Here is a 27,098-nt window from a genome sequence, read left to right on the forward strand (position 1 = left end):
TGAATTTTATGCACAAGTGGTATATTCTCAAGATGTCCCAAAGTAAAGTCTGGTCTGCACCGTCTCAGGTGGAATCAGAACTGGATTAACTATCCCTCTTTAACATCATCTCATCATTCACATATGGGTGTCAACGGGAAAACAACGGGAGGGGAGGTAAGTAACTCCCTGATAAGTTAAGACTGATACAACTTGTTGGAAAGTTCCTAAAGCAGCTTTTAATTTAATAAACAAGCACGTAAAATGTGAGACTTACAGCTGTTTTCCAGGATTGAGGGAACCACGATCTAACTCCCGATCAAATTCTGTCCTGATGTCTTCCAATGAGCCGTCATCGCCGAACGCCCCCCACTCTGTGCTAATGCACATACGCCCTTCGTCACCTTCCACCAGGTCAATGTGTCTCAGTTCCTCCATGTAACACGCGTTGGTTCCAGTACCTGGGTGTAGAATGTGACAGATGGTGAGTAACTCAGACACAGCTAATATGCCATTTTGTATAGATGAATGTTCTGTGCCCTCTAGACCTCGGAGTTAGGCTTGTTCTCCTGTGTCTTTGTCCCAATCCCAAACAGGTTGATGAGCACAGCTGGCAGTGGGTTCGCTCAGGAACCCCAGTGGGATGGCATGTACACACAGCGAGGCCTCAAGGAGATGGTGCAAGCACACATGGAGAAGGGTACAGAGATTCCTGAGGTGGACGAAGCACACACACCCTTAGTGATGAGTACACACTCAGATCCTTAGAAACCACATGTCAAGTGCCCAGTTCTGCCTGTCCACTTCCCATGCCACTGGCAGACCTGTGGGTAGCAGGCTGCCACTGGTGGCTTGGGTAATGGACTCCAGTCATCAGTGGGAGAAGTTCAGCCCAAAAGTAAAAGACAAGAAATACTGCAATTTTTTTTTACCAATAATAAGGCCAACTTCACAGCGCCGGTCATCAAATCCACAAGTCATCATGGTGCCCACTGTGTCATTCACCACAGCCATAATATCAACATCATAGCCCTTGGGAGGAAAGGAAACATTTCTGAGTGATAAAGACCAACAATAGACCAGGAAATAAAGAACGCTCTGGATAAATTGGAAAAGGCTGATCACACACTGGTTCAGGTCACAGACTCAGGATCATCCAGCACAGAAACAGGTCCTTCAACTCAACCGGTCCAAGACAAACAAGATACCTGTGTTTGCTCTGTAACCTTTTAAACCTCTCCTACCCAATGTACCTGCCCAACTGATTTTTTTTTAAAAAACTTTTATTGTACCTAACTCAACTACCTTGTCTAACAGCTCATTCCATATATGTACCACCTTCTGTATAAAAAGAAATGTCCTTTAAGTTCTTATTAAATCTTTCCCTTCTCTTCTACAAGGACCTGCTTCGTCACATTATCAAAAAAAAACCTCAAGTTCATAAACAGGATCTCCCATGCACAAAGCTGTACAGTCTACCCTTAATCAAACCCTGCCTTTCCAGATTCATGTATTTCTTATCTCTGTGAATGCCCTGCAGTAAACATACCCACCACAGATATTAGGCTGACTGGTCTATAGTTCCAGTCTTTTCTTTGCAGCCCTTCTCAAAACATTCACTAACTTCCATTCTTCAGGCACTGCACCCAGGTCCAGTTTAGTACAGGTCTTCAATTAGCATGCCAGGGAGCATCAGGGCTCCTTACAGCCAAAACCATTGTTCCCGTGGGCTGGTGCCACAAGAGCTGGCAGAAATCTGAATCACACAGCTCCGAATGTCAATGGATCCTAAAACGCTGCTCCCAAGACACACTGCTGCTCTCTTTGATAGCTCCCAATTAGCAAATGCTTGGGCACTACTTTAAATTCCTCTGGACAGTCAGGGAGATGTACATTAAAAAAAAAACAATTCAAGTAGGTTAAATATAGCTCTCAAGTTCAAGAGCAGGGAGGTAATGCTGCAGCTCTGTGAAACTCTAGTTACTTGAAATAGACACTTGAAATATTGTGTTCATTTCCGGTAGCCTCATTAAAGGGATGTGGAATTTTAAAGAGGGTGATTTACCAGGATGCTGACTGGACTAGAGGGCATGTCTTACGAAGATAGGGTGAGCGAGCTGGGGCTTTTCTCTTTGGAGTGACCATCCAGTGTGTCTGCCTTCAGCAGCCTGTCTGTCTCCAGCACCAGCTCTATCTTTAGGAGTCTGCATGTGGACTGCACGACATAAAGGAAAATGAAAAGCAAAATGACCATCTACAGGTTAGGGTCCTAAACTGGAGCACTTTTGGGGGGAATTAGGCAGGATCTCCTCCGAGAAGACCACAACCTTGTTGTGGTTTGGAGGCTTGCATGTCTGAAAGATGAAGGTCTATGCTGGCTGGAGTGAGGGTTTTATACTTTGGCACTTAATAGCATCACCTCTGCCTAAGTCAAAGGGGAGAGACCAGATAAAGAGTTGACCACTGGTCCTCCAGGTTCGGGGTTCAGCTCAGGGCTAACAACCCTGACTGGTCAAACAGAACTATTACAGAAACAACAATGAAGAATCTTTCTGGATCTGTGTGCGATGGTATGATGGCAAAGGGCCGACAGTAAGTATGGCAGGATCTAGCAGAAGACCATTGGGTGTGCATGTTTGAAGGGAACCATTGGCAAGTGGGAGGCTTTTAAGACTGTGATATCAAAAGCCCAGGAACAGCACGTTCCTGTTAGGGTGACGGGAAACCCTGGCAAGTTTAGGGATGAACAATTCCCTTGATGATTACAAGAAGATTAAGAATATTTTTAAAGAGGGATATCAGGAGAGCAAAGAGAAGGTATGACATGTAAGCTTAAGGAAAATCCCTAGATGTTCTGTAACTATATCACGGATAGTACATTGCCTCCCAGGTGCCAGGGCCAGGGATGTCTCGGAAGCCCTCAGCCTTCTAAAGGGGAAGGTGAACAGCCAGAAATCGTACTACATAATGGTACAAACGATGTAGGTAGGAAAAAGGAGGAGGTCTTGAAGAGTATAGGGAGCTAGGTATGAAATTGAAAAGCAAGACCTCCAGGGTAGTAATTGTTGGCATGCGCCAGTGAGGGTAAGAATAGGATGATTTGGCAGATGGAATTGGTGGCTGAAGAACTGGTGTAGAGGGCACGTTTTCAAATTTCTGGATAATTGCAATCTATTCCAGTAAAGGTATGACCTGTACAAAAAGGATGGGTTGAACCCAACAGCTATGCAGGCCAAGTCATTGGGTATGTTTGAGGTGGAGGTTGATAGGTTCTCGATTAGTCAAGGTGTCAAAGATTATGGGAATAGAGCAGGTGAATGGGGTTGAGACGGATAGTAAGTCAGTTGTGATGGAATGGTGGAACAGACTTGATGGGCCAAATGGCCCAATTCTGCTCCTATATCTTATGGTGTTATGGCCTTATTTAATATAAAGGGAAGGGGTGGCTAGAAAGTAGGACCAGGAGAGCTGCCTCTGTCTTGATGGGTGGTATCTTTAATGACTATTTCTCCTCTGTGTTTACTGAGGAGAAAATAAATCATGGTTGCTCAAGAGATAAGAGGCAAGTAGAGGTGTTTTGGAGAAAATTCTTATTACCAAGGAGGAGGCATTTGCAGCCTTGGGGGATAGGGGAAGCAGTTGATAATTGACATGCACTGTATTGTACGGAGGGGAGGATGGTAGGCTGATAATTGGTGAGTACCGTTCTGCACAGAGGGGAGGACGATAGGCTGACGAGGAGTGTGAAGTGCATTTTCCGATAATTGCATGGACTTGCCCATTTTTATATTTTATTAACCCGTGTTTTACAGATGTGTCTGATGGTCCAATGTGCCGATTTTTGAATTACTATCTTCTGAGTCATTTCACTGCACTAGTACAACAACGGACAAAAGAAAGTCCATCTTTACAATGAAAGCCTCTTATCAATGGGTTTTATATGGACTGGTGATCCAAGTTGTCCTATTCCAATGTGCCCTGTCTATGGGAAACAACTTGCAAATGTAGCAATGGCTCCAACAAGATTGAAAAGGCACTTAACTACAAGTCACGGCCATGACTCATAAAAGTGCTGATCATCTTAAATGGCTTTTGGAATCTCAAAACTGAGTAAAGCGTTTATTAATAAAGTCACAGTTAGTAAAAAAAAAGGCCCAGAAAGCAAGTTATTTAGTAGCAAAACTTATTATCCAGAAAAGGAAAAGTCACACAGTTGATGAGAACCTAATAAGATCAGCTCGTAAAATTATAGTGGGTAAAATGCTAGGACAAGATGCAGTTTGAGAAATTGAAAAGGTTCCATGCTGAATGATAATGATGGCTGGTTCTTCGCTTGTGAAGATCAGAAAGGAAGAATCCTCAGGAGCAAAGGCATGATTGTTGGTGATTGTCAAGACCAATTCTGGATCTGCAGACTCTGGAGCAGTAGGAACACGGGAACAGCTGGGATGCGGGTGCTTGGGTAGTACGATCCTTCCCGCATCTCCTCCACGCTTCAGCATCCGCTGTTCTGGATTCCTCAATATTCTTGGCTGCTCCGTGGATCAGCGGTCTCCAGCGATCTCTGTCACAAGCCGGCTGCTGTCGATCTTGATATTTGCCTGAGGGAGCTGCTGTTGAAGCTGGCCTTTGTACCCCTTGCGCAGGGCACCACGATCTCTCTTGCTCTGCGAGAGTTCTCCATAGAGTACTGCTTACGGTAACCCGGAGTTGTCCATGTAAGACACGTGGTCTGGCCAGTGGAGCTGCTTGATTACAAAGTGGATACAAAGCTTGTAAGTTAAGCCTTCTCTAGTACCTTGTTGTTGGAGACACAATCTTGCCATCTGATGCCCATGATGGAGCAGAGGCAGTGCCGATGGAAGCACTCAGGCAACCGGATTTGCTTGTGGTACAAGACCCAGGCTTCGGAGCCGGATAGCAGTGTTGTGATGACAGCAGCCCTGTACACCTGGACTTTTGTGGACAGACGTAGCTGGTGGTTCTTCCACATGTTTCTGGACACACCCGAAGGCACTGCTGACTCTGGCAGGTCGATTGTCAACGTCCCTTACTACCATAGCGTCGTTGGAGATGACTCTGCCCAGATAGGTGGACTGCTCAACTGTGGTGAGAGGGTGGTTGTCAATGATTATCTGAGGTGGGTTGTAAACTCCACCAGGGGGCTTCTGATGGAGAATCATTGGTTTCTTCAGACTGACCATTAACCCAAAGGCCCTTGCAGCCTTGGCGAACTGTGACCGCACCCTGTAGTGTGTTCTCTGTGCGCAAGAGAGAAGCACAAACATCCACATATAGTAACTCAAGAAGGGGCTCTTGCATGGTTTTTGTTCGGGCAAGAAGGTGGCCACTCTCAAACAGTATGATAAGTCAACGTATTGATGACTTGTCTCACGATGGTGAAGAGGTTTTGTGTAATAAACTGAAACAGCTTCTCTATCCAGGTTAATGAGTCAACAGATTTCACCAATAAATGTCAAGTTGGAGCATTTGTAAGATTTGTTAATGATGGTGAAATTCAAGGTAACATTTTCTGTCGTAAAGAGATGCCCAAAGCAAGCAAAGGCCAAGATATATTTAATGTTTTGTCTTCAAAAGGTCTCTATTTGGAGGAACTCTGTTGACATCTGTACTGATGGGGCTCCATCAATGGTGAGCTCCATGACAGATTTAATTTCTTTTGTTTAAAAAAAAGAAAATCCTGATGTCATAGCACACTGCTTTCTTCACAGAGAGGTGCTGATGTCAAAAACTCTTGGAGATGAAATGGAAAAGGTCTGGAAGATGCTACAAAAACAGTTAACTTTATTAATATTAAACAAAGACCAATTCACGTGACGATTTTAAAAAACTGTGTGAAAGCGTAAACAAAGAACACACCATTCTCCTGCTCCGTACAGAAATCCGGTGGCTCATCAAAGGAAGAGTTCTCAACAGGGTGTTTGAGCTGAAAGGGGAATTGCAGGAGTACTTTCAAGAAAATAGTGGGCCAGATTTTGCTGAGTGCTTTGAAGATGAAGATGAAGAATGGCTGCAGAAACTAGCCTACTTAACAGATATTTTTCATCATATGAACCAGTTGAACACGTTTCTGCAAGGCCCCAGAGAAAATGTTTTGACTTCAAGTGACAAGATTTTTAGATTGAAAAGGAAACGTGAATCTTTGGAAAAATCATGTTGCAAAAGGAAATCTTGAAATGTGTCCATTCTGCTTGGGCTTAAGAGTGAGGAGGGATATCAGAAAGTCTTATAGAAAACCACCTGGAAGAACTGCAGAACAAAATTGGACAGTATTTTTCCTCCCTTTCAACAGAAGTGTATGACAGGGTGAGGGACCCTTTCTCTGAAGCTTGTGCTCAGCTTGAGGACTTGACTTTGAGGGAAGAGGAAGAACTTTATCAGCTACAGTCTGATTATACACTCAATAGGAGATTGACTGACCTGCTCCGGACAACTTCTGGATTTCTGAGAAAGAAGAGTATCCTGCCATTCACAGGAAAGCAACAAACATTTTACTGCAGTTTTTAACTTCTCACATGTGAGAGCAAGTCTTTTCTTGTTTAACAAGCATCAAAAGAAAGGATAGAGATCGTCTCATTTCAGTTGAAGGTGAAATCCGTGTGTGCTTATCTCGTTCAATCCAGAACTGAGTATTTATGCAGCAAAACGCAAGCACAGGTTTTACATGCTAGGCCTATATTTGAGCCTGATCATGTCTCTTAGCAAGAAAATATTTTTTCAAAATCTTATATAAAATTGTGTCTATATTTTCACTCATATTGCTTTGGCTTATGGTTCTTGCTGACTTTATTATTCAACATCGTCAATAAATTTTCATGTTATAAATAGCATTAATTAAAATCAATTTACAACTTTTATTTAAATTAAATCTACCTTTAGAAAAATTATATCTCATTTTGGCTTAAGCCAGTTATTTAACAGAAATGCATTATATTTATCTTGTGAGTTTTTAAAATTTATGAAAGGGAAAGAAAGAGATTAATTTCAAGAAAGGTAAGATAAGCTTAACAACCTGTTTTTTTCCTGAGAAAGGTTGGTTAACAATTCATCTTCTATGCAAAAGAGCATTGACAATTATTTTTGTGTTATTATATCTACAGCTTACTGATCACACAACGTACTGTGAGCTGTAGATTTAATAATTGTTACACAGGGGTTCCCTGAGACCTGAAAATTATTTCAAGGGTTCCTCCAGGGCAAAAAGGTAGAGAAATCCTGATGTAGATGACAAATATCATCGACCCCTCCGGCACACCACTAGACACAGGCTCTAGTCAGAGAGGCAACCCTCTACAACCACTCTCTGGCTTCTCCCACAAAGCCAACATCTAACCCAATTTACTACCTCATCTTGAATGCCGAGTGACTAAACCTTCCTGACCAACCTCCCATGCAGGACCTTGTCAAATGCTTCGCTAAAGTCCATGTAGACAACATCCACTGACCTGCTTCATCCACTTTCCTGGTGACCCTGACCAATCTGAACCAGATACTCTCTTTCTACACTACTTATTTAATTTTTTAATATATTCCTTGTTGTAATTTACAGTTTATTATTTTGTATTGCAATATACCGCGGCCACAAAACACATATTCACAACATATATCAGTGATGTTAAACCTGATTCAGATTCTTCAAAATACTGCATTTACCCACCCAGGCCACTCCTACAACATCCCCCAAACCTGCAACTAACATCAGCAAGGACCACAGAAGGTACTGAAGAACCACCTGGGGGTTCCCCTCTGTGTCACGTGCTATCCTGACACAGAAGTACACCACTCTCTGCCATTGCTGGATCAACATTCTGAGCATCAATACAATAGGAGTACTTTCATCGGAAGGACTGCAACGTATCAAAATGACAAAGCACCACCGACTCTTCAAGGACACTTAGGGAATTACGATAAAAACCAGGCTCTGCAGCAATGCCCAGGTTCTGTGAATGAACCTTTAAAAACTCTACACACCTTATCGTCTCCCTCCAGCTTTTGAGAGCTAATGGGAAAATCACAAATCCTACCCAGAAGAGGGATTCATCAGCCAACACTCTTGCTCCGGTTGCCCCAGAGTCAAAAGGTTAACGTCACAAGATGTGAGTGTTCTGGAATATTCCCAGCAGTCTGCATGAGTGCTGGCATAATGACAGCACTCATTCCCTCACTATCTATCCTGGAGGGTCTATTGTAGCATACTTCAATGGCCTCTTCAGCACAGCAGCCACGGAACAATCAAAGGGAAAGAAGAAATGGTTTACTAATTCCCAGTGTTCGGCATACCCCTTTCTTGTCGATGGCCTTGCGCAGGAGCTTCACCACGTCAGATCCCTCTACTCCACTTGCCTTGAATCCTTTTGTCCATGTGATGAGAACACCCTGACAGAAGAAAAACCAGCCGAATATTTAACAGTTTTTTGTATTATTTCAGTAATGCAGAATGTAAACATGTATTGAAATCAAAGCTTATATAAAGGAAAGGACAGATCTATAAAAAAAACAACTAAGGCCTCTGTTAGCCCTAATATAATGTGACAGCTTCTGCTTTGGAAGAGCCCATTGTTCAAGTTATCTACAGCAAGTATAGAGCAGCCAGATCGACAATTAACGGCCTGGTACTCCACTGGCACTCTGCATGATTTGGCTAGAGTAGAGGACTGTTGGAGCTGATGTTCCTGTGTGATGACTGTGTCTCATACAAATGGTATTAATGATGTGGCAGAGCCCAGCCTAAGCCCCATTAGAAAGTATCCTGATTAATAATTTACTATTCTGATCAATAGAATTCACTGCAATGAATATCTAAGACATTATTGTTATCAGATATATAATTCATTTATCAACAGCCTTGGACACAAACCTTAACAGCCCAGACCTTTGAATCCAAAGTCTTTTTGCAGTATCCACCTCTTGTTACTGATTCAGGTGACAGTACACCGGCGTCTGTATTACCTCATACAGTGCCATTCAACACGAGTTTAAAGCTTCTTTCTTATCCTTTTGTGCTTTTTGCAAATTTGTTGCTGCTCACCTGCATCGTTATCCTATCAATCATTTCTTATTTTAATTATAAAATGTGCAGCACTCCATTTCTGTCTCCGGTGTGTGATGCAAGAGAAGATTTTATTATCAACTAATAATACTGTCTGAAATGAATTACCCAAACTGACCTATGCCTTCATCAATCTTAATTTTGCAGTGTAGTCACTGTTGAATCTACGTGCATTTTCGCACAATAAAATAATTAGTTATGTTGTAACAGCCGATCCAACAATTAATTCATTCCCCACTTTCCCAACAATTGACTCAGCAGAGTTACGATTACTTACTGTGATGCATTCCTTTGCTTCACCCAATGGAGACAGATATTATTCACCTTGAACTTCTAACCTTGAACACTGTACTTTATTACACAGCCCCAGCCAAGCAAACTTTGATTAGCCTCACACTCACCTCGTCCAGTTTGGTTTGTCTGCAGGGAAAGGAAAAGGTAAAGCCAAGTGGAAGCTTTTTGTCCTTTATAGCTTGCTTCTCCATGAAGTCTCCCAAACATTCAGCGACATGATCAAAGAGCTGTAGGGCAGAGTGTTGAGCACAGAGATTAGAAAACCTTTTTCAGATCCTCACCCAGTTTGCACCCACAGTCTTCTCATCTTATACATTGGAACTAAGCTGTGAACGTGAACACGGCAAGTTCATTCAGGCATGGATTTGCACGTTTCTAAAACTGAAAGTAAGAAGAATTAATTAAATCACTTTCACAAACAAAAACTCTTCCAGATGAACACGAGTTGGCAAATGTTATTCCCAGTACCCCGTGCTGTCCTTCATTTAACACTCTACACATTTGTGATGCCATCTTCAGGGAGCTACGGACTTTCACACCAAGATCCTCCTGTACATCAGGGTTCCTCATGGTCCTGCAATAAACGTCCCAAAATGCAATCTCACACTAGTCTGAATTAAATTCCATCTGCCATTTCTCCACCAGTCTATATCTTGCTGCATTCTTTGCCAACTTTCCTCACTGTCCATAAATCCACCAATTTGTGAGCCATTTGCAATCTCACGAATCAGCCCAGCTGCATTTTCATCCAAATTATTTATATATTGCAAGCAACAGTGGTCACCATGCTGATCCTTACAGAACACCACTGCTCGAGACGTTCAGTCAGCGCAGCATCCCTCCACCTACACCATCCATCGTCTATAAGCAAGTCAGTTTTGTATCCAACTTACCAACTCCCAATGGATCTTGTGTGCTTTAAATCTTCTTAACCAGTCTAACCATGAGGCATCTTGTAAAATGCATAGAAACAACATCCACTGATCTACCCTCAAATATGGAGAAGGTTCCTGCTATCAATCCTATCCATCCTGATAATCCGGCGTACCACCATCAGGTACACCTCAGCTTGCCCTGCTCCACAAAAACACAGCCAGTCTCTCCTTGTAACTGTAACGCTCCATCCTATGCAACATCCTGATGAACTCCCCCGCAACCTGTCCTGTGCTGTCACATTTAACCTAGTGTGTGGTGACTAGAACTACACATAGTACTTCAACTGTAGCCTAACCAATGTTTCAGGAAGTTTATAACCTCACTCTGGGTGGTGGGGTGGAGATACGTTTCTACAACAGGAGGTGCAAGATGCTCTCTCCCTCCACTAGGATATAGATCACCCTTGGGCAAAGTGTAGCCCCTGCTTAGCCCCGACACCCCCTCCCCAACTGATCAGGGTCACGTAAAGCCATGGGAGCAGGTGATGGAGGGCCGTATGAGGAGGTGATGCATTATCACATGTCCTGGTTATGTGACCACTGATGTCAGGCAAGCTCTGAATAGCATTGATAATGGCTAAGGTCACCATCTGCCCAGAAGAAGGCAATGCCAAACCACTTCTGTAGAAAAACTTGCCAAGAACAATCCTGGTCATTGGATAGACCGTGATCGCCTACGTCATACGACACCACACGTAATCTCTGCCCTTCTACTCAATTCCCTGGCTAATTCCAAATGACTCCTTCACTGTTTTATCTTCCAACATATCTTGAACTTGTACATCAAGATCCCCCGTTCCTCAATATTCCTTAGACCTTTACCTTTCTTATAGCTTCCTAAATGTATCACACTTCCCAGGATGAAGTTCCTACCCTGTGTTCATCCTGAGGCCTGAAACTATAATCTCACTAATCATACCAAGTTCTAAGTCATCTGCAAACTTACCAGTCATGTCTCCTACATCATACCCAACCTGTTAATGTATACAGCAAACAGCAAGGGTTCCAGTTGAGATCGCAGCTAATCACAGGCTATTCCTCCACCATCACACAAAACTTCCTATACTATGCTAGTTTTGGACATAATTTTCTAACTTGCTCTGGTGTCTAACCTTTTGAACCATTATCCCATCTGGGACTTTCTCAAAGGTCTCACTACATCAGCCACACTGATCACATTTTGTTACCTCTCAAAAAATAAAAATCAATCAAATATTCAGACAGGATCCCTCAGTGAACCATTTTTGATGGTCCCTGCCTTTCCTAATTTGGATTAATTCTATCCCTCAGAACTGTGTCCAACACCTTCCCTAGCACTGACAATACACTTACAGGCCTGTAATTACCTGATTGTATCTCTGCTGTTCTTCTGATGTCTGACCTGCAACCAGTGAAGTTAGGGTTCCAGTACTTTCCTCTCTTGCCTTCCATAGCAGCTAGGGATGTACCTCATCAGGCCCTGGGTACTTGTCTACATCTCAAGACGAAAAAAAAAATCTAATAACTCCTCTTTTTTAATGAGGACATTCTAGAATTCCACTGTCCCCCTCCTTAAAATCTCCTACTATTCCTTAGAGAATAGAATGTCTGACTATTTCTTAGAGAGTCGATATCAATTATTCATTTTTGACTTTGGCTCCATACATAGATTGCCACTTTGATCTTTAATTGGGCCTTGCTCTTTCACTAGTTTCATTTTTGCCCTCAACATCATTATAAAAAAATGCTTTGGGATTTTCCTTAATCTTGTCAGGCAGTGATAACTCGTGCCTTTTTTTGGCTATCCTTTCCTTTTTTAAAATACCTCCTTACACTTTCTGCACTTGAGGGTGTTGGGCATTTGATTTTTCAGTAATATTTGAGTACTATTGAAAATATATTGTTTGATTAAGCATTGTTTGTTTAAATAATTCATATTGTATAAATTAGTGCATTGGATATGTCATGATGCTACCATGTGAAACTTGCTCGCCTCGCTTAAAGACAAACATACACGAGTTATCTCCAGATCTCCAGGCTCCTTGTTTTGCTTTCAATTAGTGTTAATGTTTTGGAGTTAAAGAAACCATGGTGGTGAGGAAGTTTTGAATGAACCAGAGATGACTACCTACCTGTACCTACCTACCTCAGCAAGACATTACAGTTAAAACAATAGCAGTGCAGCTCGTTTCTTCGCAAGGGGACAGAGACATCAAGTTTTTAAAAAGGCAGGAAATGGAAAATTTCACAGATAAATAAACAATGAGTACAGGGTGATAATGATCAGAATTTTTTTTTTAAAAAGCAGGAATGGCTGGTTACATTGGAAAGACTGACGTGTTTGATTACATAAGAGATAACTGTATCTTGTTTACTGAGTGAATTGAGCAGTATTTCAAATGAAATGAAATGGCCAATGAGAAACAGGTACCAGTTTTGCTGACTGCATTGGGATTAAAGACTTAAGAGTTGGCTTAAAGCTTTGCTGATATCATGAAAATAATGCAGGAACATTTTGAACCAAAACCATTGTTGATTGCAGAACACTTTAGGTTTCATAAGTGGAAGCAAAAGGAAAGAGTCCATTTCAGCATACATAGCTGAAATGAAGAAATTGTCTGAGCAGACCAATACAGATCTAAAGGCAAAGCTTGTAGAAGATGCAACAACGTAAAACACATACTAAAACAGCATGTTGGGCAGACAAAAATAAAGGGACTGCACAGGGAAGAAAAAAAGATAAAAAGTCAAATTATAGTTTCAAAAAGAGCACTAATCTGTGTGCTGTTGATGAAAAATCTGATAATAGTGAGAGTGACAGAGGACTGAATAGCCTCGAGATTTACAATGTGAAAACTAACAATAGACAAGCAACACGGCTTACACCAGCAGTGAATGGCAAATTAATTACAATGGAATTGTACACTGGCTTGGCTCTTTCAGTCATTCCACAAAATTAGTTTAAATGTTAGTTCAAAGATAATGAACTGACGCCTCCAACTAAGAACTGGAGAAAAGATCATTCCTCTGGAAAAGATACCCGTAACACTAAAACACAGCAACCAACAAGCCACATTGGGCTTGTATGCGGTAGAAACAGGAGGACCAGAATTGTGGGGACATGAGTGGCTGAGACAATTGTGACTTCATTGGCGATCCATCCACCATTTGCATGCCACCCCTCCTGCAAAAGAGTCAACCGAAAATGAACTAAGGAAGGTACAGTGGCATCGTGGTTAGCTCAACGCTTTATGGTACAGGTGTCCTGAATTCAATTCCCAACACTGCCTGTGATGAGCTTACATGCTTTTCCTGTGACTGCCTTCTGGCACTCTTGTTTCATTCCACAGTCCAAAGAAATGCCTGTTGTCAGGTTAATTAGTCATTGTTAATTGTCCCATGATTAGGCTAGACTTAAATGAATATACTGCATGATGTCGCAGCATTGTTCAAGGATGGCATTGGAAAACTCATACATATCAGGGGTGAAATATTAAATTAAAAGGCCATATTTAAGTTTTACAAAGCCCCGCCAGTTCCTTATACCATCCGTAGTCAGTGAGCTAGATCACATGGAGGCTGAAGGAATTCTCTCCAAGGTTGAATGGCGCCCATGGGCAATGCCAGTGGTCCCAGAAGCCAAGGAGAATGGGTCTGTCAGGATCTGTGGTGATCACTGGCAAGCCAGTAACAAAAGTAGATCAGTATCCTCTGCCCAGGATAAAGGGTATCTTTGCAAATCTTTCTGGAGGGAAATACTTCAGCAAAGAAGAGTCCAAAGAGTTTCTCACCATAAACACTCACAAAGGGCTTTATCACTCTAATAAGCTTATTTTTGGAGTAGCATCTGCATCTGCACTCTGGCAGAAAGCTATGGACCAGGAGTTGCAAGGCTGTTACATGGATGACATTATTGTTATTGGTGAGAACAACAAGGAGCATCTCCAACATCTCAAGACAACGTTAAAAAGATTAGCAGATTATGGGGTTAAAACACGACGCAACAAGTGTGAATCCTTTAAACCAAATCTCACTTACTGTGGTCACACCATCGAAGCACAAGGCTCACACAAATGGGCTGAGAGAATCTGAGCAATAGTGGATGCTCCAAGACCAAAGGACGTATCACAGTTGCAATCTTTTGTTTGGAATTGTCTATCACTATAACAAGTTCTTGCCAAACCTGCCTACTGTGCTCCACCCCTGAACTGATTACTACAGATAGGAAAGAAAAGGCAAGGCACAAAGCAGTGTGAGGTGGCTTTCAAAGAGGTAAAGGATATGATGATGCCAGACACTGTACTCACATATTGTGATCCACATCATCCTGTGAAGCTCTTTGTGTTTAAGAAGTCATACAGTGTATTGGCCTTCATCAATCGTGGAATTGAATTTAGAAGCCGAGAGGTAATGTTGCAGCTCTACAGGACCCTGGTCAGACCCCACTTGGAGTACTGTGCTCAGTTCTGGTCACCTCACTACAGGAAGGATGTGGAAACCATAGAAAGGGTGCAGAGGAGATTTACAAGGATGTTGCCTGGATTGGGGAGCATGCCTTATGAAAACAGGTTGAGTGAACTCAGCCTTTTCTCCTTGGAGCGACGGAGGATGAGAGGTGACCTGATAGAGGTGTACAAGATGATGAGACGCATTGATTGTGTGGATAGTCAGAGGCTTTTTCCCAGGGCTGAAATGGCTGCCACAAGCGGACACAGGTTTAAGGTGCTTGGGAGTAGGTACAGAGGAGATGTCAGGGGTAAGGTTTTTTTTTAAGACGCAGGGAGTGGTGAGTACGTGGAATGGGCTGCCTGCGACACACTTCACCTTGTGGTACAGGTGCAGTCATGTCTCGTGATGAGTGATGGAAGTAAATGCCCCATAGCCTTTGCATCATATTTCCTTGCAGCTGCAGAGAATAATTACACAGAGATTGACAGAAGCCTTGAGGGTCTGGTTTGGGATGCAAAACATTTCAACCAATACTGGGAGCGAGTTTACCCTCATTATTGATCATTTTCAATCCAAAGAAAGATGTTGCACTAACAGCAGAGGCAGGAATGCAGGGAGTGCCTCTGTTTCTTGGAGGACACAAGTACAAGATTGAATTCAACAGGACAACAAATCATGGAAATGCTTGTGGATTGCAACCCTTGGAAAAGGAAATACCTAAATAATTTACAAAAGAGGATATTCCTCTTGACGTATTCTCCCTAATGCAAATTAAGTCTCCCTATTACAGGAGAGTTGATCTAAAGGGAAACCAGAAAAGATCCCACACTGTCTCAGGTCTACATGGCCACCCAAACTGACCGGAACGTGCAGCAGAAAACCCAGTTCCCCCATTTTTACCAGTGCTGGGGTGAACCTGCCCTTGATAGAGATTGCCTTACATGGGGATTGAGGATTGTTGCACCATCCAAGCTGAGAGCTAAAGTGCTGGAGGAGCTACGTGCCAGTCATCCAGGCATCGTCAAAGCAAAAGCGTTGGCTCAAAGTTTTGTCTGGTGACCTGGGATAGATCAGCAGCTCAGAGTCTAAGGAATGCACCGTAAGCAATGTCAACAGAACACTCCACACTAGCACTGAGCCAAAGCTCTCCAACCTCCTCCTTGCTTATGGCAATGCAGCATGCTCCACAAACAACAACTCTCCAGCTGTGCTGTTGCTGGGTCGTCCCTTGTGTAGACACTTGGATCTCCTCAAACCCAGTCTCAAGGAGCATGCAGGGAAAACAGCTGAGACAAATTGAAGGCTCCTCTAACAAGGAGGTTCGATGTTTCACTTCTGGACAAGCAGTCCTGGCAAGGAACTACAGAGGCGATCGAAAGTGCTGCTTGGAAAGACTAAAGACAGAACAGGACTGCTCTCCTACACAGTGGAGATTGAGTCTGAACACTGACACAAGGAAGCAGCATCCATCACCATGCTTGCTCCTAACTGCTGCCTTCAGGAAAGAGGTACAGGAGTTTTAGCTCCCACACTAGAAGGTTTAGAAACAGTTATTACCCTTTAACCATCAGGCTCTGGAACCAGCTCGGATAACCCCACTCACCTCAGCAATCAACAAATTCCACAACCTATCGGTTCACTTTCAGGGGCTCCACCACTCATGTCCTCAGTATTATTTATTTATTTATGCTTTTGTTTTGTCAGTCTATGCCTGTGTGTACTTTTTCATTGATTCTATTGAATTCCTTTGCTCTACTGTGAATGCTTGCATAAAAGCGAATCTCAGCGTGGTATATGGTGACATAAACTTTGATGGTGCAGTCATTCTTCAATATGGGCATCCTATGCTATGAGCTGGGGAGTATGGTGCTCGTCTAGTCACCACTAGCATTCACCACATTGCTCTCTAGCCTTCCTGGACTCACCACCTTCAGAAAGTATTCTCCAAATAGCTTTGGCGCAGTCTTGCTGTACGTCAACGGTTAATGACTTGTTGGCTCTTAGTCCACTGTCTTGAGAAGGATGGCTTACTCCAGGACTATATAGTGGCAAACTGCCACCTCATAGTTCCACAATTCAGGTATTCAAAGAGAAGGTAAACACATTTTTGAAAAATTAGGGAATTGAGGACCATTAGAACAGACACAAGAAGAGGGTCTGAGGCAGACCATCACGAAGACACCGATGGGTAGGAGGAGAGGTGAAGGGCTGAATGGTCTCCTTCTCCTACTTTGTGTTATAATCCTGACCTGGGTGCTTTCTTTGAAGTATTTACACAGTCTCCAAGACCTGCATAGCTCCCCCAGTTCCCTCCCATCCCCCTTTGACGTGTGCTGTTCGGTTAATTGGCCAGTACAAATTGCTCAGGTACACTCAGGGTAGTTGATCTGCAAGTCAGGGATTTAGAAATGGGCTTGCTTGGAGACCTGACAAAAATTCAATGGGCTGAATGGGTTTCTGTATTGCAAGGAATTGGGAGAAACATACGTTGTCCTTAGTTTCCCCAAGCAGCATCATGCTGCCGTGGATGTATCTAGTAAGTGTTCCTTCAATGGAGCTCTCATTTGACACCAAGTACATTGAGTTCAACTGGTGCTTTTAATCAACCTTGATTGTCTCCACCTGTGCGTAGCTCATCCACTCCATGGGCATTTGATGTCCATTTTATTGTGCGCTCTTCGTACAAATGCTCTTTTAATCCATGCCATGCCTTACTTTTCCCACACAAGCCAATATCCCACTGGCTGCAATTATGTCCTATCAGGTGCCTGTCCTTCCTGACAGTCTCACTACACACTGTCGCTACTTGTGTACCAACTGTGCCAACCTCAGTTCTATCAATCCAGTTGCCATCCCTCTGCCAAAATCAGTTCAAACCCTCCCCAACAGCTCTAGCAAAGCTGCCTACAAGGATATTGATCGCCCGAGTTCAGGTGAAACCCACCATTTTTGTACAGGTCTCACCTTCCCTGGAAGGAATCCCGATGATTCAGAGATCTGAAATCCTGCAACAATTCCTCAGCCATGTTATCATCTGCCAAATCATCCCATTCTTACCCTCACAGACGGGTAGCACAGACAGCAGTCCAGTGATTACTACCCTTTTTTTAGGCATCCGTCAGTCTCATGAGACCATGGATTTGCGCCTTGGAAGGTTTTTTCCAGGGCGCAGGCCTGGGCAGGGTTTTATGGGAGACCGGCAGTTGCCCAAGCTGCAAGCCTTCCCCTCTCCACGCCACCAATGTAGTCCAAGGGAAGGGCACTAGGACCCATGCAGCTTGGCACCGGTGTCGTCGCAGAGCAATGTGTTGTTAAGTGCCTTGCTCAAGGACACAAGCACGCTGCCTCAGCTGAGGCTCGAACCAGTGACCTTCAGGTTACTAGTCTGATGCCTTGTCCACTAGGCCACGCGCCAACACATTACTACCCTTAAGGTCCTGCTTTTCAGCTTTCTACCTAATTCCCTATTTCCTTTCTTCAGGACCTCATCCCATTTCCTACAATGTAACCACAATTTCCAGCTATTCATCCTCCTCCCTTCAGAATACTACGGACCCACTCCGAGATATCCCTGACCCTGGCACCTGGGAAGCAAAATACCATTGCGTGTCCTTTGCCTGCCTGCCTGCTGCTCGAATTATGGAATCCCCCATCATTACTGCACTCCTCTTCTGAGCCACAGAGCCAGGCTCAGTGCCAGAGACCCCATCACTGTGGTTTTCCCCGGTGGGTCAAGCCCACAACAGTATCCAGAACTGTCTGCATATTACTGAGGGGCACGGCCATAGGGGTACTCTGCATTTGCTGCCTATATTCTTTCCCCCTCCTAACAGTCACCCATGCAACTGCCTCTTGCAACAGTGGGGGTGACCACCTCCCTGTAACTCCTATCAATCACCTCCTTATTCTCCTCTATGAGCTGAAGGTCATCCAGCTGTAGCTCTAGGTCCTTAAAATGGGCTCCAGGGAGCTGTAGACCAATCCACTTCATGCAGATGTAGTTTCTCAGGGATACAGGTCTCCCAGAGCTACTATATCTCACTCTAAGAATATCGAGTGCCTATAAAAAGTATTCACCCCCCTTGGAGGTTTTCAAGTTTTATTGTTTTACAACATTGAATCACAGTGGATTTAACTTCACATTTTTTGACACTGATTAACAGAAAGAAACTCTTTTGTGGTACTCTACAAGGTGATCTAAATTAAATACAAGTATAAAACACAAAATAATTGATCACTTAAGTATTCACCCCCTTCAAGTCAATATTTAGTAGATATACCCCTGGCAGTAATTACAGCCTTCAGTCTGTGTGGATAAGTCTCTACCCATTTTACACATCTGGACTCCGCAGTTATTCCCCATTCTTCTTTACAAAACTGGTCAAGCTCTGTCAGATTGCATGGGGATGAGTGAACAGCTCTTTTCAAGTCCAGCCACAAATTCTCAATTGGAGTGGACTTGGCCACTCCAGGATATTAACTTTGTTGTTTTTAAGCCTTTCCTGTGTAGCTTTGGCTTTATGCTTGGGGTCACGTTCTTGCTGGAAAACAAATCTTCTCCCAAGTCGCAGTTCTCTTGCAGACACATCAGGTTTTCCCCCGGGATTTCCCTGTATTTTGCTGCGTTCATTTTACCCTCTACCTTCACAAGCCTTCCAGGGCCTGCCACAGTGAAGCATCCCCACAGCATGATGCAGCCACCCCCATGCTTCATGATAGGGAGGGCATGCTTTTGATTATCAAGGGGGGGGGTTTGGCTTACATCAAGCATAGCATTTAGTCTGATGGCCAGAAAGCTCAATTTTGGTTTCATCAGACCATAGAACCTTCTTCCAGCTGACTTCAGAGTCTCCCACATGCCTTCTGGCAAACTCTAGCTGAGGCTTCACGAGAGATTTTTCCAACAATGACTTTCTCTTTGCCACTCTCTCTCATAAAGCTGCGACTGGTGAAGCACGTGGGCGACAGTTGTTGTATGCACAGTCTCTCCTATCTCAGACACTGAAACCTGTAACACCTCCAGAGTTGTTCTAGGTTTCTTGGTGGCCTCCCTCTCTAGTCCTCTTCTTGCACAGTCACTCAGTTTTTAAGGATGGCCTGTTCTAGGCAGATTTACAGCTGTACCATATTCTTTCCATTTAATGACTGACTTAGCTGTACTCTAAGGGATATTCAGGAACTTGGAAATTTTCTTGCATCATCTCCTGGCTTATGCTTTTCAATAACCTTTCCAAAGAGTTGCTTGGAGTGTTCTTTTGTCTTCATGGTGTAGTTTTTGCCAGGATACTGACTCACCAGCAGTTGGACCTTGCAAATACGGGTGTATTTTACTACAGTCAATTGAAACACCTTGACTGTACACAGGAGCTCTCCATTTAAATAATTATGTGACTTCTAAAACCAATTGGCTGCACCAGTGATGACTTGGCTTGGGGGTGAACATTTATGTAATCAACTATTTTGTGTTCTATATTCATAACTAATTTAGATCGTTTTGTAGAGATCTGTTTTCACTTTGACACAAAAGTCTTTTTTCTATTGATCAGTGTCAGGAAAAGCCAAAGTAAATCCAGTGCGATTCAATGTCGTAAAACAATAAAACATGAAAACTTCAAGGGGAGGGAGATGAATGCTTTTTATAGGCACAGTATAACCTTAACTCTGGATTCATTCTCACTGCTCAAGCCATGTACTAATGACTTTTAATTTCACATTTTCAAAAGAAAACCTTGGAGATGTGGAAGGGAAAGGGTAATAGAAGGAAGTGTGATGGCTCTCCTGTGTAATTATTCAACTGAACATAATATAGTTTTTGTTGTGGTTATCTATTTCAAATACAACAACTTCCAAAGGAATTTAAATTAATCGAAGCGAATGAAGTGATGGCATACCCGTGACCCACTGCCATGCATGATATCCTCCGGAGTAGGGTAGATCTGGGATTCCATCTCCACCTTCTGCTGTCGCTCGTGAGACACTTTCACACGCAAAATTCGAAAAGAGGACCCTCCTAGATCCAAAGCAAGGAAGTCTCCTTTTTCTGTAGGGAATACCAGAAGAGAGAATGATTGTTTTGTTATGGCAAGTGCTGAATGTTGGAATTAAACCCCTGAGAACATATTCTAATTTGCATTTCCACCTTAAGGAAGAACATAAACATTAACCCCACCAGTTCAAACAAGCCCCGCCACCAGCCCATGGCCATGTAGATGCCAATCCACTACAACACATGCTACATCCTTCCAACTACACAAGTTCCAAATTCATCTCACATCAGTGAGGCTCATCATTTACTGCACTTCCACTGACAATAGGACAGGCAGGTAGCGTTGAGTAAATAGGGAGCCTGACAGAAGGACCTGGACTAATTGGGAGAATGGACAAAGTAGTGGCAGCTGGACTAAGGTGTAGAGAAGTGTATGATCATGCACTTTCATGGAAGAAATAAAGACATTAATTATTTTCTAACTGGACAGAAAATTCAAAAATCAGAGATGCAAAGGGATTGAGAGTCTTCATGCTGGATTCCCTAAAGGTTAACTCGCAGATTGAACTGGTGGTAAGAAAGGCAATTACAATGTCAGCGTTCATTTCTAGAGAACTAGAATACAAAAGGAAGGGGGTAATGCTGAGGCTTTATAAGGCATGATGTATGTGAGCAGTTTTGAGCCCCTTATCTAAGAAAGGAAGTGCTGGCATTGGAGAAGGTCCAGAGGAGGTTCATGAAAATGATTCTGGGAATGAAAGGGTTAACGTATGAGGAGCATTTGAAGGCTCTGAGCTGTACTCACTGGAGTTTAGAAGAATGGGGGGGGGAGGAGAGGAGAATCTCATTGAAACCTATCAAAAATCAAAAAGGCCTGGATACAGTAGATGTGAAGAGGATGTTTCCTATACTGCGTGAATCTGGGACCAGAGGGCACAGCCTCAGAATAGAGGGATTACAAGAGACGGTATTGAATCTGTGGAATTCATTGCTTGTGGAGGCCAAGTCACTGGGTATATGTAAAGCAAAGGTTGATAGGTTCTTGATTAGTAAGGACATCAAAGTTATGGGGAGAAGGCAGGAGAATGGGATTGAGAAGGAAAATGAATCAGCTGTGATGAGAAGGCGGAGCACTCGATGGGACGGTCGGCTTGATTCTGCTCCTATTTCTTATGGTCTTAAACAAGCCTGTTGGGAAATGCTGAGCTCTCCACAAGTTCTGAGCACAAAGGCAGCACACTCCACAAACGCTGTGATGGACAGGAGCTTCTGTACCTTCAGTCAGTGCAGATTAACACTTCACCAGACCTGCTGCTGAGTGGGCAGACTGTGTTTACAAGAACAGGCCCGGTTAACCCCTTTACATCCACATTCTCCCTTTCGATTGTAACTCGCCTGTGCCTGCCTGACATACAAGAATCTGCAACCTGTTTTACACTGCTGAACCCACCGATTCTCATATAGATCCACTCCTACACACAGCATTATGGTCACTTGCCCTCGTCATCAGCTGCCGTTTCCCATCTGAGGGAGGTTTTATATTCCACTTACTGACATCCCATGTGTACAGACAGCAGCCAAGCCCAAGACACAAGCTCTGTTCTGAGGCCCAAATGCAATTTGCTGACTGTGTTAAAAGGGAGCAGAGAGTAATACACCCAAGAAGACTTTTGGGCTGCTTGCTGTAGACATCAGGGGCTACAAAGTCGATAGCATAGAACAATACTTCTGTGTGTAATACAGGACTCTAAATGTTTTATGTACAAATCACACCAGCTCAATAGAAGTGTTTAATTTGCTCTTTTGCAATAGAGCAAAACCTGTGCTAGAGTTATGGACTAAAGGTTAGAGGTTGGGTAAGTGTGCTGGAGGAACTGAAGGAGAGGACCTTTAACTCCTAGGAGTTAACAGACAGCTCTAAAACACTAATCATGATATCCAAAGGGCAACAGAAGCAGAAGCTATATTTCTAAGTTGTGCTAATGATTTATGACGTCCTTTCTACAAGCTACAGGCACTCTGCAGTCTCCTGAGCCTCAAAGTTCTCAAGGGTTCTGAAAGCTCACAGAGACCATTACACTACGTGGAAGCTTGGCTTTTGGTGATGAGAGGACATCAATGGACGCGCAGCCAGAGCAGATCTCAAAAGCGAGGGATTTACTTGGAGCACATGGCTAGTTCTAGATCCAGGAAGGAATGCTGTAGCCTCTCACCTTGATACTGCAAGGCTTTGGGATTACCTGGATGTACAGGGTGTGCATGTTTCCCCTGTAATCACAAGGGTTTCCTCCGATGATCTAATTTGCTTCACATCTCAAGGATCGCTTGTTGTCAGGTTTATTGCTGACTTCAGGAAATCAAGGGCATGGGAAAGACAAATAAAAAATTACAGAGAAATACCTGCTGGAATAGAGTATAGAGCAGATGGGCTGAATCAATAGTAAAAGGGAAAATAAAACAAAATGGGAAGATTACTCTCCTCCCATCTGGTAGGCACTACAGGAGCCTCCGCTCCCGCACCAGCAGGCACAGGAAGAGCTTCTTCCCTGAGGTTGTGACGCTGCTGAACCTCACATCACAGTGCTAAGCAGTATTGCACCATATTGTACTGTCTCAATACTTTTATATTTGTGTGCTGTAGCACTTTTTATTCACAGTTATTTTGTAAATAACACTATTCTTTGCATTTCTGGTTAGATGCTAACTGCATTTCATTTGGCTTTGTATCTGTACTTGGCACAATGACAATAAAGTTGAATCTAATCTAATCTAAATAATTTAGAAAACAAAGGCAGGCTAGGTCCTGTTTTAATTCTTTGAGGGTATAATGAGTGCAGTGTCTAAATAGGGCAGCACGGTAGCGTAACGATGAGCACAACGTTTTATAGTACCAGTGACCCAGGTTCAATTCCCATCGCTGCCTGTTCATTCTCCCCTGACCACGTGGGTTTCCTCCGGGTGCTCCGGTTTCCTCCCACATTCCAAAGACCTACTGGTTGGTAGGTTAACTGGTCATTGCAAACTGTCCCATGATTAGGCCAGGGTTAAATCAGGGCGTTACTGGGCAGCGCGGCTCAGAAGACCAGAAGGACCTACTCCATGCTGTATGTCAATAAATTAATAAATTTGCTGATGACACTACATTAAGTGGAATGGCAAATTTTGCAGAGGATGCAAAATTTGAAACAGCATTACCTGGCATCTGTATGCCCGGGATTGCATGGGTTAAACTGACAGTGTTTACTGGGGATCCAGTATCACTCTACCTAAGTAGTGACTTGTAGCGAGTGGGCAAGCGTCTGGCAACGATAAATATGAGGTCATCCACTCTGCCAGGAAGAAGAAGATTATTATTTAAATAGTGAATAATTGCAGCATGCTGTTGCATAGAGCACTTAAGCATGAGTCGTGAAAGATTGGTTTGCAGATGCAGATCTGTGAAATTCTCTGCCCAAGGAAGCAGTAGAGGGAAACTCATTATATATATTTAAAGCATAGCTCGATAGATTTTTGCCTAGCAGGGTAATTAAGGATTATGGAGAAAAGGCAGGTAGGTGCAGCTGAATCCATAACCAGATCTGCCATGATTTTATTGAAAGGCGGAACAGGCCCGACAGGCCAGATTACCAACTCCTTCTCCAATTTCTTATGTATACCCCAGGCAAAACAGGCATCCCACTGAGTAGAGAAAAATAACACGAGGCAGAAAGGATATCTGCTGGCTCCCAGTCACCCAGCAGAAAGCTGCAATACAGGCTCTGGCCACTGGCTAGGTTTGAAGTATTCAGCCCCATGGAGGCGTGCTCCTTTGAATCGTCAGGTGCTACCGTCATCCAGTTTCCAGGGTGGAACTCTGCCCACTCCCTCCAATGTTCAAGCTTATCCTGGGAGCTCATGAATTGGAAAACATTTCAAAGATATGATTAACAAAGTGGAAACAGCGAACAAAGAAAACATGATAAAGACAGAGGACCTAATCTCACTCATTTTAAGAGAGGTATTGGCTAACAATTCCCAAGACAGTTGTGAGAATCTCTCTGAAGTGTATTGTAATTGATCCTTCTCCTAACCACAGCCCCTCCCAAATGCTGCTGCACAGAGAATATGAAATATGCTAACAGATATATAAAATTGTCCAATGCATAACCTAAACAGGATAAAATAACTACAGTGGCAAAAATCTGCAGCGGATTATGAGTATAATATAACACAAATCCAATATAGCTTTTCCTTCTCTCAGTGATGTCAGAATTTCCAACAATGTGACCTTGCAGTACACAACATCCAGCATGCAACATCATCGGTAAGAGTAACTATGCAAATGATAAGTGTTCCAGTTATTAACCTGACAGCCCACTCCAAGAGGCTATCAGCCGCAGTCATTTTAATTGCATTAATAATCTGTGAATGAAAGAGAACAAACAGCGAGTTGCTCGCTTAAAATCTGGTTCTGTGCAGTGAGGTGACGTGAGTCAGCAAAGGCAGGGGAAGGCCAATGGAGCCTAGCTGTCAGGATTGGATTTAAACAGTGAGATAAGGTGCAAAAGTATAATTGAGCAATAGAAATCTGGTAACAATACAAGGAAATGAGAATGGAGGGAATTAATTTGAGTTAGTGTTCAAATGTTTAACTTTACACCTAATTCATCCAGGTGCCACTTGTCTATGAATATTCACAGTGCACTCCTTCCAAACAGCTCAACAATTGTAAGAAGTTTGCCAAACAACCAAATAATGATGCATTGTTCAGCCTATTCACTCTCCAGAACCGGGCACATTAACTCTACCCTACCCCCTGCACCCTTCTGCAAGGACCCGTCACAACCCGATATTTCTACTCCTCCCTCCTGACTGACCCACCGTTTGGAACAATAATGGTCTTTTAAATTTATCCCCGCGTGGAACCGATTAGACAAGGGGCAGCAAACCTTTTCGAAAGGATGTGCCCAAATTAGTGATGATCTTCATAAATACCTGCTCTCACATGCACAAGCACAGATTATCATTGATTTGTGAATTAGTAAGAATAATTATGGACTTTAAGGAAAAGGGTTGAGTCCTGTTGTTTATTCACTGCTTTGCTATTGACAGATTGAAATAAATTATGCATTTTAAAAAACCTGTTCAAAATTATTAATCTTTTAAAAATTGAAAGATAACATAATCTCTAAATAGTGTTATTAATGTAATTGTTTACTATCCAAATACTGATGCGTACTCCAGGTCTGCAAGGATTTCAGAATGTACCACCCAATGTTACGTGCAACCACCCAGCTGTCGCCGTGAGACTTTTCTTGTGAAAACATCTCGCTAAGCTCAAGTTGTAGAAAATCATTCAACTGTTTCATTTGAGCAATAAAGCATTCTGTATCTTTTTACTACGGATGGAGTTTACCAAATCAAGGGATGGCACTGCATGCCACTTATCAACAGATTTTCTTTGCCACCCCCTATGTTAGACCAATCCTTTCAGTCCAATTCAACAGAAGATCGGCAACACGTGTGTGTACGGCAGCTGTCTTTACCTGCCAGTAACATAACCTGGTTCTTAACATGAATGCTAATGATCAATCCAAACCTGGACAAATACACATCGCTAGCTATCGTGGCTCTTCCAGCCAGATATCGTGGGACTTCTGCACAACGCACAAAAACTTACCAGGCAGTAAGTCATCCACACGTCCACTTTTTACCATCCAAAAACAATACTGGTGGTATTGAGTAGGCATAGCAATCAGCCAGTAATGACTAGCCCACATCGCAACCAAACAACAGGTGGAGAAAACCTCAATGGCAGAGTATATCATTGACCTTGAGAAGAAATTGGGCCAAGTATCAAAATTATATCTAAGCTGCTTTTGATGGAATTGATTCTATTCGCTTTGACTTCTTCCAGGACAGTCTGTACCACAGAATGGGCCCCATAGTTTCTGAACTCAATCACACTAGCCCTCCACCACTTTAATAACTCCCAGACCCTTTTCCACGGATATTCTCTCCCTGTACACCACCAAGACACACCAAGATTATCTGGGGGCTCTCTACTTCTGACCCAACCAATTCCCCTCATTATCTCTTTCACTGGGCTGAAAATGTGTTCACACTGAAGCTCTCCTATGGGTCATTTTCTGTAAATCAAAGATGCCATCACAGGAACACACACAGCCCCAGTCTCTTTCTCCATTAAACTGATGACTGTGTTGGCAATGCATCCCACACACTCAGTCACCCTTGTTGCCAATGTCATCTTTGCTCTTGCCTTCACACGGTCCCTAATGGGTTCTTCCATTTCCTTATCTCCACCTCAGGGCACCACTATCCTCAGCAAGCCCACAGATTTACTGCAGGAGCCCTCATCCCCCATGACGCCCAATGAGGGCTATTTTCCATTGTCCCATGTTCTGCA

General features: G+C 43.2%; 1 protein-coding gene across 1 annotated transcript in view; it reads right to left on the minus strand.

Moving 5' to 3' along the window:
* Nucleotides 1–27,098, minus strand: part of hk1 (hexokinase 1) — a 70,657-nt gene that overhangs the window by 29,188 nt on the left and 14,371 nt on the right. The window contains exons 3-7 of the mRNA XM_073027166.1: nucleotides 20,598–20,746; nucleotides 9,451–9,570; nucleotides 8,281–8,376; nucleotides 912–1,011; nucleotides 257–440 (exon numbers count right to left, since the gene is read on the minus strand). Coding sequence (XP_072883267.1) covers nucleotides 257–440; nucleotides 912–1,011; nucleotides 8,281–8,376; nucleotides 9,451–9,570; nucleotides 20,598–20,746 — 649 coding nt within the window. The remainder of the gene's footprint in view (nucleotides 1–256; nucleotides 441–911; nucleotides 1,012–8,280; nucleotides 8,377–9,450; nucleotides 9,571–20,597; nucleotides 20,747–27,098) is intronic.

Source organism: Hemitrygon akajei, chromosome 23 (assembly GCF_048418815.1).
Source record: "Hemitrygon akajei chromosome 23, sHemAka1.3, whole genome shotgun sequence".
NCBI lineage: Eukaryota > Metazoa > Chordata > Chondrichthyes > Myliobatiformes > Dasyatidae > Hemitrygon > Hemitrygon akajei.